This window comes from Oncorhynchus nerka, linkage group LG28 (genome assembly GCF_034236695.1).
Source record: "Oncorhynchus nerka isolate Pitt River linkage group LG28, Oner_Uvic_2.0, whole genome shotgun sequence".
Taxonomy (NCBI): domain Eukaryota; kingdom Metazoa; phylum Chordata; class Actinopteri; order Salmoniformes; family Salmonidae; genus Oncorhynchus; species Oncorhynchus nerka.
This window is the reverse complement of record NC_088423.1, coordinates 61,575,857-61,590,551: the sequence shown is the minus strand read 5'-3', so window position 1 is coordinate 61,590,551 and position 14,695 is coordinate 61,575,857. Positions and strand designations below refer to the sequence as shown.

At 46.4% G+C, this 14,695-nt stretch overlaps 1 protein-coding gene across 3 annotated transcripts in view; it reads left to right on the top strand.

The window, feature by feature from the left end:
• Window positions 1-14,695, top strand: part of LOC115113479 (leucine zipper protein 2-like) — a 181,635-nt gene that overhangs the window by 92,617 nt on the left and 74,323 nt on the right. For all 3 annotated transcript variants that reach the window (XR_010461719.1, XM_029641182.2, XM_029641181.2), the window contains exon 2: window positions 12,065-12,182. Coding sequence is in view for 2 of the 3 variants with exons in the window: in XM_029641182.2 (XP_029497042.1) it covers window positions 12,065-12,182 (118 nt within the window). In the remaining variant the exon portion in view is untranslated. The remainder of the gene's footprint in view (window positions 1-12,064; window positions 12,183-14,695) is intronic.

Here is a 14,695-nt window from a genome sequence, read left to right as displayed (position 1 = left end):
ACATGGGGACAAAGATCATACTTTTTTAGAGAATGTCTTCTGGTCTCATGAAACAAAAATAGAACTGTTTGGCCATAAAGACCATTGTTATGTTTGGAGGAAAATGAGGGAGGCTTGCAAGCCAAAGAACACCATCCCAACCGTGAAGCACGGAGGTGGCAGCATCATGTTGTGGGGGTGCTCTCCTGCAGGAGGGACTGGTGGACTTCACAAAATAGATGTCACCATGAGGTAGGAAAATGATGTGGATATATTGAAGCAACATCTCAAGACATCAGTCAGGAAGTTAAAGATTGGTTGCAAATGGGTCTTCCAAATGGGCAATGACCCAAGCATACTCCCAAAGTTGTGGCAAAATGGCTTAAGGACAACAAAGTCAAGGTATTGGAGTGGCCATCAGAAAGCCCTGACCTGAAACATACAGAAAACTTGTGGGCAGATCTGAAAAAGTGTGTGCGAGCAAGGAGGCCTACAAACCTGACTCAGTTCTGCCATTCCACCAGGTCTGTCAGGAGGAATGGGCCAAAATTCATCCAACTTATTGTGGGAGGATGTGGAAGGCTACCCGTAACATTTGACCAAAGTGAACAAATTTAAAGGCAATGCTACCAAATACTAATTGAGTGTATGTAAACGTCTGACCCACTGGGAATGTGATGAAAGAAATAACAGCTGAAATAAATCCTTCTCTCTACTATTATTCTGATATTTCACATTCTTAAAATAAAGTGGTGATCCTAACTGACCTAAGACAGGGAATTTTTATGAGGATTAAATGTCAGGAATTGTGAAAAACTGAGTGTAAATGTAATTGGATAAGGTGTATGTAAACTTACGACTTCAACTGTAATTGAGGCAATATGTTCATGTAGGTAGAGTTATTAAAGTGACTATGCATAGATAATAAGAGAACAGCAGCGGCATAAAAGAGAGGGGGGGATTGCAAATAGTCTGGGTAGTCATTTGATTAGATGTTCAGGAGTCTTATGGCTTGGGGGTAGAAGCTGCTTAGAAGCCTCTTGGACCTAGACTTGGTGCTCCGGTCCCACTTGCCATACGGTAGCAGAGAGAACAGACTATGACTAGGCTAGCTGCAATCTTAGACCATTTTTAGGGCCTTCCTCTGACACCACCTGGTATAGAGGTCCTGGAAGGCAGGAAGCATGGCCCCAGTGATGTACTGGGCCATACGCACTACCCTCTGTAGTTCCTTGCGGTCTGAGGCCGAGCAGTTGGCATACCAGGCAGTGATGCAACCAGTCAGGATGCTCTTTAGTGGTGCAGCTATAGAATGTTTTGAGGATCTGAGGACTCATGCCAAATCTCATGCCACACAGAAATGAGTGCTACGGGTCGGTAGTCATTTAGGCAGGTTACCTAAGTGTTCTTGGGTACATGGACTATGGTAGTCTGCTTAAAACATGTTGGTATTACAGACTTGAACAGGGAGAGGTTGAAAATGTCAGTGAAGACACTTGTCAGTTTATCAGCGCGTGCTCACAGTACACGTCCTGGTAATCCGTCTGGCTTTGCGGTCTTCCTCACATTGACTGAGGAGAGCGTGATCACACAGTCGTCTGGGAAACATCTGGTGCTCTCATGCATGTTTCAGTGTTATTTGCCTAAAAGCGGTTCAGCTTTTATGTAGGCTTGTGTCACTGTGGCAGCTCTCGGCTTTGCTTCTCTTTGTAGTCTGTAATGGTTTGCAAGCCCTGCCATATCCGACAAGTGTCAGAGCCGGTGTAATACGATTCGACCTTAGTCCTGTATTGATGCCTTGCCTGTTTGATGGTTCGTCGGAGGGCATAGTGGGATTTATTATACGCTTCTGGGTTAGTCTCACTCCTTGAAAGTGACAGCTCTAGCCTTTAGCTCAGTGCAGATGTTGCCTGTAATCCATGGCTTCTGGTTGGGGTATATACATACGGTCACTGTGGGGATGACGTCATTGATGGACTTATCGATGATGCCAACGACTGTTGTGGTGTACTCCTCAATGCCGTTGGATGAATCCCGGAACATATTCTAACATACTCAGTCTCTGCTAGCAAAACAGTCCTGTAGCTTTGCATCTGCTTCATCAGACCATTTTTTTATTGACCATGCTTCCTGCTTAATTTTTGCTTGTAAGCAGGAATCAGGAGGATAGAATTATGATCAGATTTTCCAAATGGAGGGAGGGGGAGAGTTTTGTACACACTGTGGAGTAAAGGTGGTCTAGAGTTTTTTCCCCTCTGCTTGCACATTTAACATGCTGATAGAAATGTAGTAAAACTGATTTAAGTTTCCCTGCATTAAAGTCCCCGCCCACTAGGAGCGCCGCCTCTGGATGAGCGGTTTCCTGTTTTTTTTATGGCGGAATACAGCTCATTGAGTGCGGTCTTAGTGCCAGCACCGGTCTGTGGTATGTAGACCGCTACAAAAAGTACAGTTGAAAACTCTCTAGGTAGATAGTGTGGTCTGCAGCTTATCAAACCTTGAGGCTTACTTAGATATCGTGCACCAGCTTGTTTTACCATTTTACCATGTCCGTCAACCAAACAATTAAAGAAGATTTTGTGTCAGTCTGACAACCAATGCAATTCCTATTCCCTGCTGTCTGCTATGTTTATACAAGACAAGAGTCAGTAGTAGTCATGCTTGGGTAAAGAAATATGTACATTTTTCGACAAGCCTTGGGCATTTCCCCTTATTACGACTATTTATTTGCACCCTCTTAATGACACAAATAATCCAGCCTGAATTTGGAGGCACTACATACACTGCTGTCTCCTCATAATCTGCATTACAGCAAATAAAGTCCTTTTATACTTGACGGATTAAATGCTAGCACTTACAAATAACTTCTGCTGTTGATTTTGTAGCTTGTTCGTCGTAAAATATGTTCCCCTTCAGTTTGTTCGCCACGCAATATTGGTTTCGGAGCGCATTCTTAAATAAGGGTTATCTGCTGGGGTGTCATCGTTCCTGCTACCGGGCAATGCTTAATATACACTGAGTTTACAAAACATTAGGAATACCTGCTCTTTCCATGACATAGACTGACCAGGTGAATCCAGGCGAAATCTATGATCCCTTATTGATGACACCTTAAATCCACTTCAGTCAAGTGTAGATGAAGGGGAGGAGACAGGTTCAAGAAGGATTTTTAATGCTTGAGACAATTGAGACTTGGATTGTGTATGTGTGCCATACGGAGGATGAATGGGCAAAACAAAAGATTTAAGGTGCATCGGTTTGAGTATGTCGAGAACTGAAATGCTGCTTTGGTTTTTCACGCTCAACAGTTTCTCGTGTGTATCAAGAATAGAAGAATCGGAGTCAACATAGGCCCGCATCCATGTGGAACGCTTTTGACACCTTGTAAAGTTCATGTCTTGACAAATTGAGGCTGTTCTGAGGGCAAAAGGGAGGCAATTCAATATTAGGAAGATGTTCCTAATGTTTTCCACACTCAGTGTAGTTTTGTGTTCATATACTATCTATGGATTGTCCTCGCATGGGGCACCATGGGAATTCCTTATTATTCATATTCCTTTTATTATCATACATCCTTACTTCTGGTGTGAGTAGGATCCTTTCAAGTAAGTACATCCATTAATATCAATGAGTGCCTAGTTTATTTTAAAAGAAAGATTTATGGATTGTGAATAGGTCATTGACAAATGCCTATTAATATGAAGCATTGCCAGCCAGCTACAGTTAGTGTCTGCAAAAGTATTGAGACCCTGTCATATGTGCTCCCTCTCCGGCCTTTAGGTCACCAGGATGATTGATATGGCGCACACCTGTCACCATCGCTACGCGCATCAGTGCATAATGACACTCACCTGGACTCCGTCACCTCCTTGATTACCTGCCCTTTATATGTCACTCCCTTCGGTTCCTTCCCCAGGCGTCATTGTTTCTGTGTCATGTCTGTGCGTTGTTCGTGTTTATTTATTAAAACACTCACTCCCTGAACTTTGCTTCCTGACTCTCAGCGCACATCGTTACAGAATGACGCCTCACCGAAGAGTGTTTTTTTGTGTGTGTGTTAGACGTGATGTTGGGTCCGGGTGTCAGAAATGGAGCTACCTGGGAGGCCTCAGCCGGTTTGTCGGATTCCCATGCCTCGGCGGGCTCCACGGGTTCCCCTGCCTTAGCTGGCCTCGATGGGTTTCCATACCTTAGCGGGATTGATAGGCTCCCATGCCTCAGCGGGCTCCCATGCCTCAGCTGGGTGAACAGGTTCCCGTGCCTCGACCGAGGCAACACGGGGAGGTCTCAGCCGGCTCGATAGGCTCCCATGCCTCAGCGGGTTCGATAGGCTCCCATGCCTCAGCTGGGTGAACAGGTTCCCGTGCCTCGACCGAGGCAACACGGGGATTACTCAGCCGGCTCGATAGGCCCTCATGCCTCAACCTGTTTGTCAGGTTTCTGCGCCTCAGAGGAGGCAACCGGTCCGCCCCTTATCCCCTGGGATCGTCCCTGTGGTTGGCGTCTTGCGGCTGGAGTCGCGTGCCGGGGAAGGGGTGCTGTCACGTATGCTCTCTCTCCGGCGCTCTGGGTCACCATGCACCCACACCTCAGCCGAATCGACAGGTTCCCACGCCTTGGCAGAGGTGACCGGTCTGCTGCTGATCCGGGATGGTCAGCGTCCTGCGGCCGGAGCCGCACGTCGTGGAGGGGGTACTGTCACGTGTGCTCCCTCTCCGGCCTGTAGGTCACCAGGCTGCTTGTTATGGGGCACACCTGTCCCCATCGTTACGCGCATCAGTGCATAATGACACTCACCTGGACTCCGTCACCTCCTACCTGCCCTTTATATGTCACTCCCTTTGGTTCCTTCCCCAGGCGCCATTGTTTACGTTTCTGTACGTTGTTTGTGTTTCTTACATTTACATTTACATTTAAGTCATTTAGCAGACGCTCTTATCCAGAGCGACTTACAAATTGGTGCTTTCACCTTATGACATCCAGTGGAACAGCCACTTTACAATAGTGCATCTAGGTCTTTTAAGGGGGGGAGAAGGATTACTTTATCCTATCCTAGGTATTCCTTAAAGAGGTGGGGTTTCAGGTGTCTCCGGAAGGTGGTGATTGACTCCGCAGTCCTGGCGTCGTGAGGGAGTTTGTTCCACCATTGGGGGGCCAGAGCAGCGAACAGTTTTGACTGGGCTGAGCGGGAACTGTACTTCCTCAGTGGTAGGGAGGCGAGCAGGCCAGAGGTGGATGAACGCAGTGCCCTTGTTTGGGTGTAGGGCCTGATCAGAGCCTGGAGGTAGTGAGGTGCCGTTCCCCTCACAGCTCCGTAGGCAAGCACCATGGTCTTGTAGCGGATGCGAGCTTCAACTGGAAGCCAGTGGAGAGAGCGGAGGAGCGGGGTGACGTGAGAGAACTTGGGAAGGTTGAACACCAGACGGGCTGCGGCGTTCTGGATGAGTTGTAGGGGTTTAATGGCACAGGCAGGGAGCCCAGCCAACAGCGAGTTGCAGTAATCCAGACGGGAGATGACAAGTGCCTGGATTAGGACCTGCGCCGCTTCCTGTGTGAGGCAGGGTCGTACTCTGCGGATGTTGTAGAGCATGAACCTACAGGAACGGGCCACCGCCTTGATGTTATTTGAGAACGACAGGGTGTTGTCCAGGATCACGCCAAGGTTCTTAGCGCTCTGGGACGAGGACACAATGGAGTTGTCAACCGTGATGGCGAGATCATGGAACGGGCAGTCCTTCCCGGGAGGAAGAGCAGGTCCGTCTTGCCGAGGTTCAGCTTGAGGTGATGATCCGTCATCCACACTGATATGTCTGCCAGACATGCAGAGATGCGATTCGCCACCTGGTCGTCAGAAGGGGGAAAGGAGAAGATTAATTGTGTGTCGTCTGCATAGCAATGATAGGAGAGACCATGTGAGGTTATGACAGAGCCAAGTGACTTGGTGTATAGCGAGAATAGGAGAGGGCCTAGAACAGAGCCCTGGGGACACCAGTGGTGAGAGCACGTGGTGAGGAGACGGATTCTCGCCACGCCACCTGGTAGGAGCGACCTGTCAGGTAGGACGCAATCCAAGCGTGGGCCGCGCCGGAGATGCCCAACTCGGAGAGGGTGGAGAGGAGGATCTGATGGTTCACAGTATCGAAGGCAGCCGATAGGTCTAGAAGGATGAGAGCAGAGGAGAGAGAGTTAGCTTTAGCAGTGCGGAGCGCCTCCGTGATACAGAGAAGAGCAGTCTCAGTTGAATGACTAGTCTTGAAACCTGACTGATTTGGATCAAGAAGGTCATTCTGAGAGAGATAGCGGGAGAGCTGGCCAAGGACGGCACGTTCAAGAGTTTTGGAGAGAAAAGAAAGAAGGGATACTGGTCTGTAGTTGTTGACATCGGAGGGATCGAGTGTAGGTTTTTTCAGAAGGGTGCAACTCTCGCTCTCTTGAAGACGGGAGGGACGTAGCCAGCGGTCAGGGATGAGTTGATGAGCGAGGTGAGGTAAGGGGAGAAGGTCACGGAGATGGTCTGGAGAAGAGAGGAGGGGATAGGGTCAAGCGGGCAGGTTGTTGGGCGGCCGGCCGTCACAAGACGTGAGATGTCATCTGGAGAGAGAGGGAGAAAGAGGTCAGAGCACAGGGTAGGGCAGTGTGAGCAGAACCAGCGGTGTCGTTTGACTTAGCAAACGAGGATCGGATGTCGTCGACCTTCTTTTCAAAATGGTTGACGAAGTCATCTCCAGAGAGGGAGGAGGGGGGAGGGGGAGGAGGATTCAAGAGGGAGGAGAAGGTGGCAAAGAGCTTCCTAGGGTTAGAGGCAGATGCTTGGAATTTAGAGTGGTAGAAAGTGGCTTTAGCAGCAGAGACAGAGGAGGAAAATGTAGAGAGGAGGGAGTGAAAGGATGCCAGGTCTGCAGGGAGGCGAGTTTTCCTCCATTTCCGCTCGGCTGCCCGGAGCCCTGTTCTGTGAGCTCGCAATGAGTCGTCGAGCCACGGAGCGGGAGGGGAGGACCGAGCCGGCCTGGAGGATAGGGGACATAGAGAGTCAAAGGATGCAGAAAGGGAGGAGAGGAGGGTTGAGGAGGCAGAATCAGGAGATAGGTTGGAGAAGGTTTGAGCAGAGGGAAGAGATGATAGGATGGAAGAGGAGAGAGTAGCGGGGGAGAGAGAGCGAAGGTTGGGACGGCGCGATACCATCCAGTAGGGGCAGTGTGGGAAGTGTTGGATGAGAGCGAGAGGGAAAAGGATACAAGGTAGTGGTCGGAGACTTGGAGGGGAGTTGCAGTGAGGTTAGTGGAGGAACAGCATCTAGTAAAGATGAGGTCGAGCGTATTGCCTGCCTTGTGAGTAGGGGGAAGGTGAGAGGGTGAGGTCAAAAGAGGAGAGGAGTGGAAAGAAGGAGGCAGAGAGGAATGAGTCAAAGGTAGACGTGGGGAGGTTAAAGTCGCCCAGAACTGTGAGAGGTGAGCCGTCCTCAGGAAAGGAGCTTATCAAGGCATCAAGCTCATTGATGAACTCTCCGAGGGAACCTGGAGGGCGATAAATGATAAGGATGTTAAGCTTGAAAGGGCTGGTAACTGTGACAGCATGGAATTCAAAGGAGGCGATAGACAGATGGGTAAGGGAGAAAGAGAGAATGACCACTTGGGAGAGATGAGGATCCCGGTGCCACCACCCCGCTGACCAGAAGCTCTCGGGGTGTGCGAGAGCACGTGGGCGGACGAAGAGAGAGCAGTAGGAGTAGCGGTGTTGTCTGTGGTGATCCATGTTTCCGTCAGAGCCAAGAAGTCGAGGGACTGGAGGGAGACATAGGCTGAGATGAACTCTGCCTTGTTGGCCGCAGATCGGCAGTTCCAGAGGCTACCGGAGACCTGGAACTCCACGTGGGTCGTGCGCGCTGGGACCACCAGATTAGGGTGGCTGCGGCCATGCGGTGTGGAGCGTTTGTATGGTCTGTGCAGAGAGGAGAGAACAGGGATAGACAGACACATAGTTGACAGGCTAGAGAAGAGGCTACGCTAATGCAGAGGAGATTGGAATGACAAGTGGACTACACGTCTCGAATGTTCAGAAAGTTAAGCTTACGTAGCAAGAATCTAATTGACTAAAATGATTAAAATGATAGAGTACTGCTGGGGTAGGCTAGCTGCGTTGTTGACACTACCCTAATCAAGTCGTACCGTTGAGTGTGAAGTTTCTACAATGCTGCTTATCGGGAGCTAGCTGGCTAGCTAGCAGTGTTGGTTACGTTACGTTGCGTAGGAGAACGACAATAGCTGGCTAGCTAACCTAGAAAATCGCTCTAGACTACACAATTATCTTTGAAACAAAGACGGCTATGTAGCTAGCTACGATCAAACAAATCACACCGTTGGGACTGTAATGAAATGAAGTGAAAAAGTGATACTACCTGTGGAGCGACGCGGAATGCGACCGGAATGCGAAAGTTCTATTCAGTAGACGTTGGCTGGCTATTGGCTAGCTAGGAGTGTCTCCTACGTTAAGGACGACAAAATAGCTGGCTAGCTAACCTCGGTGAATTAAGATAATCACTCTAAGACTACACACTCTAAACTACACAATTATCTTGGATACGAAGACAGCAAAGACAACTATGTAGCTATCTAATACTACACTAATCAAGTCGTTCGGTTGAGTGTGATAGTTACTACAGTGCTACGGTAGCCGGTGAACGTATGCTAGCTGCTAGGCAGATAGGAGGGCGACGAAATACAATAATAACGCAATTATTATCTTATTTTGTATTATTTTGTGTTTGTTTACTAAAACACTCACTCCCTGAACTTGCTTCCCGACTCTCAGCGCACATTGTTAGAGACCCCTTGGATTGTATTGTTACAAAGTTGGATTAGAAGGGATTTATTTCATTGTCATTTTTTGTCAAAAGCAGATATAAATATTTAGAAATGCCTTCGTTAATGATTTATTAAGCATTGCCCGGTAGCTGGATGGAAGTATCCCCATCAGATAAGCCACGCTCACTTCTGGTTCTCCTTTAATCCCTCTAGTAGATAGCCAAATGTATGAATCACAACTAACAACTGTGCCCTCAACAAGCGTGGACATTCTTGATAATACACACACCAGTGTGTATAAGCGAGCCAGGCCTACATACTGTTTTTATGTACACTCACAGATGGCTTCGCTCCCTCACCTCCTACACATAATTTCCACACTTTGACTGCCGTGGCGTTGCAAAGAGAGGCTGAATGATCTCATAAGCTATTAGCCATTATTTTTAAAAAGGCCCTGGTCAATAGCTGTTAACCGGTGCTACGATAGAGCGTTTCCAGGCCAGCCCTGTCAACTGAACTGAAGACCAAGCTGCTTCTGCAGCTGCTCTCTAGGTAGAGAGGGAAAGTGGCATGGCCTTGCCTCCTTCCCTTTATTGAGCTGTTGTTTTGCTGTTGATTGTGGACCTCAGCACTTTTTCCCTCTCCAGGCCCACGGCTCAGCACTTCTCTTTTACATGGCAGGGTCAACCTCATATTACTCAGAAACTTGATTTGCTGGAGAAATGTTTGTCCGCGAGAACTTTACGCAGTATCCACCAATAAATGATGATGCTCCTCATGTAGGAGAAAGCTAATTTGTCTGCATTTTTTTGTTGTTGTTGTGTGTGTGGTACTTTTCATTATTTCGAGCTGGTCGTGTTTTACTGGCTTGACTTTAAAGATGGATGTAAAAGAATGTGGGAATTGCAGAGGCCCAAATAAAAAAATATGTTATTATGTGATCACTGGCAGCAGAATTCTGAGGACAGCGGCCTCGTATCTGATCATAAGACTGTTTGTCAGACAACCCGATTCTCATTAGCACACTTTTCTCTCGTCCAATGGAGCCGTGAAACCGAGAGGTTGCCAGGACGCTGGTGTCGGAGAAAGGTCATAACATAATTATGTATCTGGTGCCATTTTTGGCAGTAATTACCAATTTATGTCGGACCATGTGCACCAATGTCGGACCAAGTTCTTTACTGTTATCTGTGACTCTTCATATGATATATAGCTGTTTCAGTGGGCCTCAAATTACGAGTCTTATTCATTCCCCTGCCGCGGATGGGCCAATTCCATTGGGTAATTGGCAGACTGGGAGTGATTTCCTCACCTCTCTCTGTTGTGTGAGCTAGCAATAGATTTCACAGATGCCATACGGTGGCAACTCATGCGCAGGATACATTACAACATGTTATTTATTTCTTAAGAACTGCTTTTCTATTACTGATTTATGTGTTATTGTGCTTGATCCGGTGATGGGATTTGGGACTTGAGGTGTATGAGACTTTTGGAACAAGGCCCCGGGTCGAAACAGGTGGGGAGCCCTCCCGGATTCAGCCCGAATATGACGGCAGCAGTGTTGCATTTAAAAGTGCATTGATTAAAAACAAATACAAAGTATATATATTTTGTTTCAAATCTGCTCCCCAAAATCCACTCTCAGAGGGGTTTACAGTGAAGCTTATTAAGCTGCATGGCGTGTTGTTGTTTTTCTCCAGATGATAAGTCACATTTTCTTGCACTTGCGGCTCTACTCTTTCCTCAGGAGCTTCTAACATAAGACAAAGCAATGTCATTTGGGTATTGGTCTAACAGGCATTTCTGCAGTGTGGGAAGGATGTTGTTTTCCCCCCTACACTTCCTGGTTCTTGGTTTTGATTGTAGAAGATCTTGTCACTTGTAGAGATAGTGCTTTTATTGTCTATTTAGCATGTCAAATGAAGGGGAGGGTCAAACAGGGGGAGTGGTTTAATGTTTTTTTGTAACGCACAACATTTGCAAATAATGATTCTGTTGTGCGGAGTTGAAAGCAATCAGTGATGCACAGCATGTCGATATAAAATGGACGACCGGTTACATTGAAAACCACAGGCTGACCAGCTTGATCTTGAGGAAGCTTCCAAAAGATTGATTAGTTTATTTGTGTTTGTAAATGAGGGTGTTGCATTCAATAAAAATAGATTTTCAATCTGACATCGGCAGTTGGCACTAGGGAAGATGTAGGCAAGCTGCAATGTCTTTATCTCTGACCAGAGAGAGAGAGACAGAGTGAGAGAGAGAGAGAGAGAGAGAGCTCACATGGCCAACCGTGGCCACAAAAGGCCAGAGCTGTCAGTTTCTTCTCCAGCTCTTTATTTGCCACTCCTGAGCTTTCACCCACTGGGTCCCCTAACTCTACTTCACTTGGCTAACGAGTGTGCTTGTCATTCAAGAGCCACATGTCTGTTTTATCAATTGGTAGGCTAGTAAGGTCAGAGACGCAAACCCCTAAAATAGTAGGTGAAAGGTATAGACAAAGTCAAACGGACTCATAAAAAATTACTTTTCAATTAATCTTTTATCAGTATACCCAGCAAACCAAAATTGGTTAGGTGAAAGTTCCCAGAACTTCCCCAGAATGTTCTGTGGTGGTTGTTCAGATGTTGTGCACAAAATGTTTGTGAACATTCCCAAATATATATATTTTTCATTCTTTGAGTGTTTTGGGGATGTTATCATCCTAATATTAGATAAAACCCCAATTAGAACTTAATGGGAATCTTAGTTCTGGAATGTTCCCGGTTTGCTGGGTATACATATTCCATCATATGGAATGCATTCATTCAGGATTTTCAGACAAGAGTCTGTAATGACCAAATTTGCATGCACATGTGCACAAAAAGTCATGTTTGCCTCTTGGCAAGGTCACCATTAAAAATGGTCCTAATTTACATTCCAATAGTTGGATTGATATAGAAATAGAAAAGCCATTTGACAAATTGGTGTTGTGGATATTTCAGTCTTTTTGACAGTTGGATTACTTGATAGAAATGCAGAGGCGGACCTCTGGCCAAATGACACATCGGAGTAAAACACTTTCCCAAATTGATAGGGTGAGTGAAGTGCTTTTATATCTCGAAACTAAGGACTGAGCATTCAGTAGATATTAGTTTGTCTGTATTTCTTTACATTTTTGCTCTAATGACAACACTTTTAATCTACTTAACACCGTCTCCTACTCCCAAGGGTGCCAATAAAGAGTGATTCTCTCAGGCGGACATAAAGTAGTGAAATCTCTCTCTCTTCTCTCTCCCCCTTGACAGACATGGCTATGAGGGGCTGGAGCAGAAGCTGAAGGAGGTCTTCACCGAGCGGACTGGCATCATGCGTCAACTCTCCAAGACTTCAAAGGAACTGGACAGCATAAAAGGCAACCTTCAGGTTAGAGCCCCACTGTTTCCTTTTCTGACAGATTATAGTGGGATGTTAAAGAAAGGTGGATGGCTTTGAGTGCCTTTGGAACCCTGAGGTTATTTCGAAGGGCTCTGTTTTAGGACTTTAAAAAAATGGCTTAAGAATTCAGCTCAGCCTGTGATTCATCCGCTGTCCTAGCGTATAATGAGCCACTACATACTTGGGGCCTCATTTATCAAACGCAAATAAGCGATATGTCCTTCGTTTTGACGATCAGTCCCCCTGATATGAATACGAATGCAAAGCTGTTTTGGAAGTGGAATTTCTGTAGTTGAGGTACAGTTGTAAAAACTGGAAAATTACTCCAAGGTGACGGTGTTGGGAAATCTGTCCCTACACTCTTTGAAAAAAGGGCCCCGAAGGGGGTTCTTGAGCTGTCCCAATAAGATCCCGGTATAACTCTTTTTGGTCACAGGTTTTTTTAGAACCCTTTTCGGTTCCATGTAGAACCCTCTGTGGAAAGGGCACTACATGGAACCAAAAGGGTTCTACTTGGAATCCAAAAAAGTTATTCAACAGGTTCTCCTATGGGGACAGCCGAAGAACCCTTTTAGGTTCTAGATAGCAACCCTTTTGTTTACTTGCAGACTATATTTTTTTTTACCAGAGGATCTAATAACTATCGTGACAGGATGTGCATGTGTGATGCTGCTGGAGGGTGTTTATATTACGTAATTTTACATCTTTCAAATACTTTTAGATGTGCTCGATTTTGAAATTGCCTGTCTCAATGGAACAAATGGAATTGTCCCAATGGTGCAAACCCTATCCACCTGGAAGTCCAGGCGGACTTGAGCAAACACTGAAATCATTTGAATGGTATCTCTGCTTCGACCCTCGATATCTACCACAACTTAATGTCATCCGTTTTTTTGACATACAGATCCGCAAACGCTGGATGTTGTGTGTACATGTACGCTACAACGTTACCCATTCCTGTGAGCACAGTGCAGAATAGGACTGACGGAATGGGGAATGACAGGTAATGAGAGGTAAAAGACAGAAATGTATGATCATCACTCCCGTAGAGAATTGGGGAAGGCACGGCTTGGATGGAAGACCACATAAACATAGTTCATCCTAGGTCTTGCGAATCCAGTGTAATTTGGTTGTTAAATTGTTTACCGCAGCAGGGCAATACGTTTATTTTTCTCTGACACATCTGTATATCGCCACTGATCAGGGCTGCGGTCGATTCCATTTCAGTTCTCGTCAAACAAGTAGGGAATGAATTGAATTGAACAAATAGATTGAAAAAGACGTTTGGTTTGACAAGTATTTTCAGTCCAAAATTCTACTTTTGTCCCACAGAGAACCAGCAGACACAAATTTGTCTCTCAGGTGTTAGCCAGAGTATCATTGTCCCCTAGTCAGTCTTGAATGGAATCTCTTTTGCCAATTGTGGTAGGCAGTGGTCCCTTGGATTAGTCTGGGCCGCTGTGTTCTTTTTAGTAGGCTTGGCTGACTGTAGCCCATTTCAGTTTTAATCAATGACTTTCCAAATATACCCTGTCTACTTGTATGACGTGACCTGGCCAACCTGGGTTCATGGTGTTGTCCTCCTGACAGTTTTCGGTGGCATCCATTGTCCCTTGGTCAGGGCTGGCTGGCACTGTGTGTAGTCTACGCTACCAATGTCCCCGGTGCAGGCTTTGACGTCAGTCAGCTACTGTATATTATGTGATTATGTGCAGACTTGGATGGCAGTGTACCCTGTGCCTTGTGCAAATGTACCGGGAAAAGCAGGGGGCGGGAGATGAAGGGAGAAGCGAGGGGGGATGGATCTCTTACCAAAAAAAGGGGTGAAAACGATCAACAGTAACTTTTTAGAGTAATCAATTATGTATGTGTAACTGATTAACCTTTCTGGTGTAGATTTACTGTCCTAAGTGTTTATTATTTTAATTAGACATCCCTTGGGTGCTGGGTCAACCCTTCATAATTAAACTTTGCATGATAGAGCTTTGATTCTTGGCAGTTGCTCTGTGGTGTGCTAGTATATGGTTTAATGTGGGCCATTCCTTTGCAACTTAACTGCTTACGGAGGTGCCCTGGTTTGTTGTGGTAGTGCCAGCATCCCTCTAAATCCAACCCTGATTGGATGCACCCAGGTTAAAGTTTTTGTGATAAAAAAATATTGGTATTTGTTCGCTGCTCTGGCCCCCCAATGGTGGAACAAACTCCCTCACGACGCCAGGACAGCGGAGTCAATCACCACCTTCCGGAGACACCTGAAACCCCACCTCTTTAAGGAATACCTAGGATAGGATAAAGTAATCCTTCTCCCCCCCCCCCCCCCCCTTAAAAGACCTAGATGCACTATTGTAAAGTGGCTGTTCCACTGGATGTCATAAGGTGAAAGCACCAATTTGTAAGTCGCTCTGGATAAGAGCGTCTGCTAAATGACTTAAATGTAAATGTAAATGTTTCAGAATGTCTCTTCTCATTATTATACTGAAGCACATTTTAAAACCGTTCGG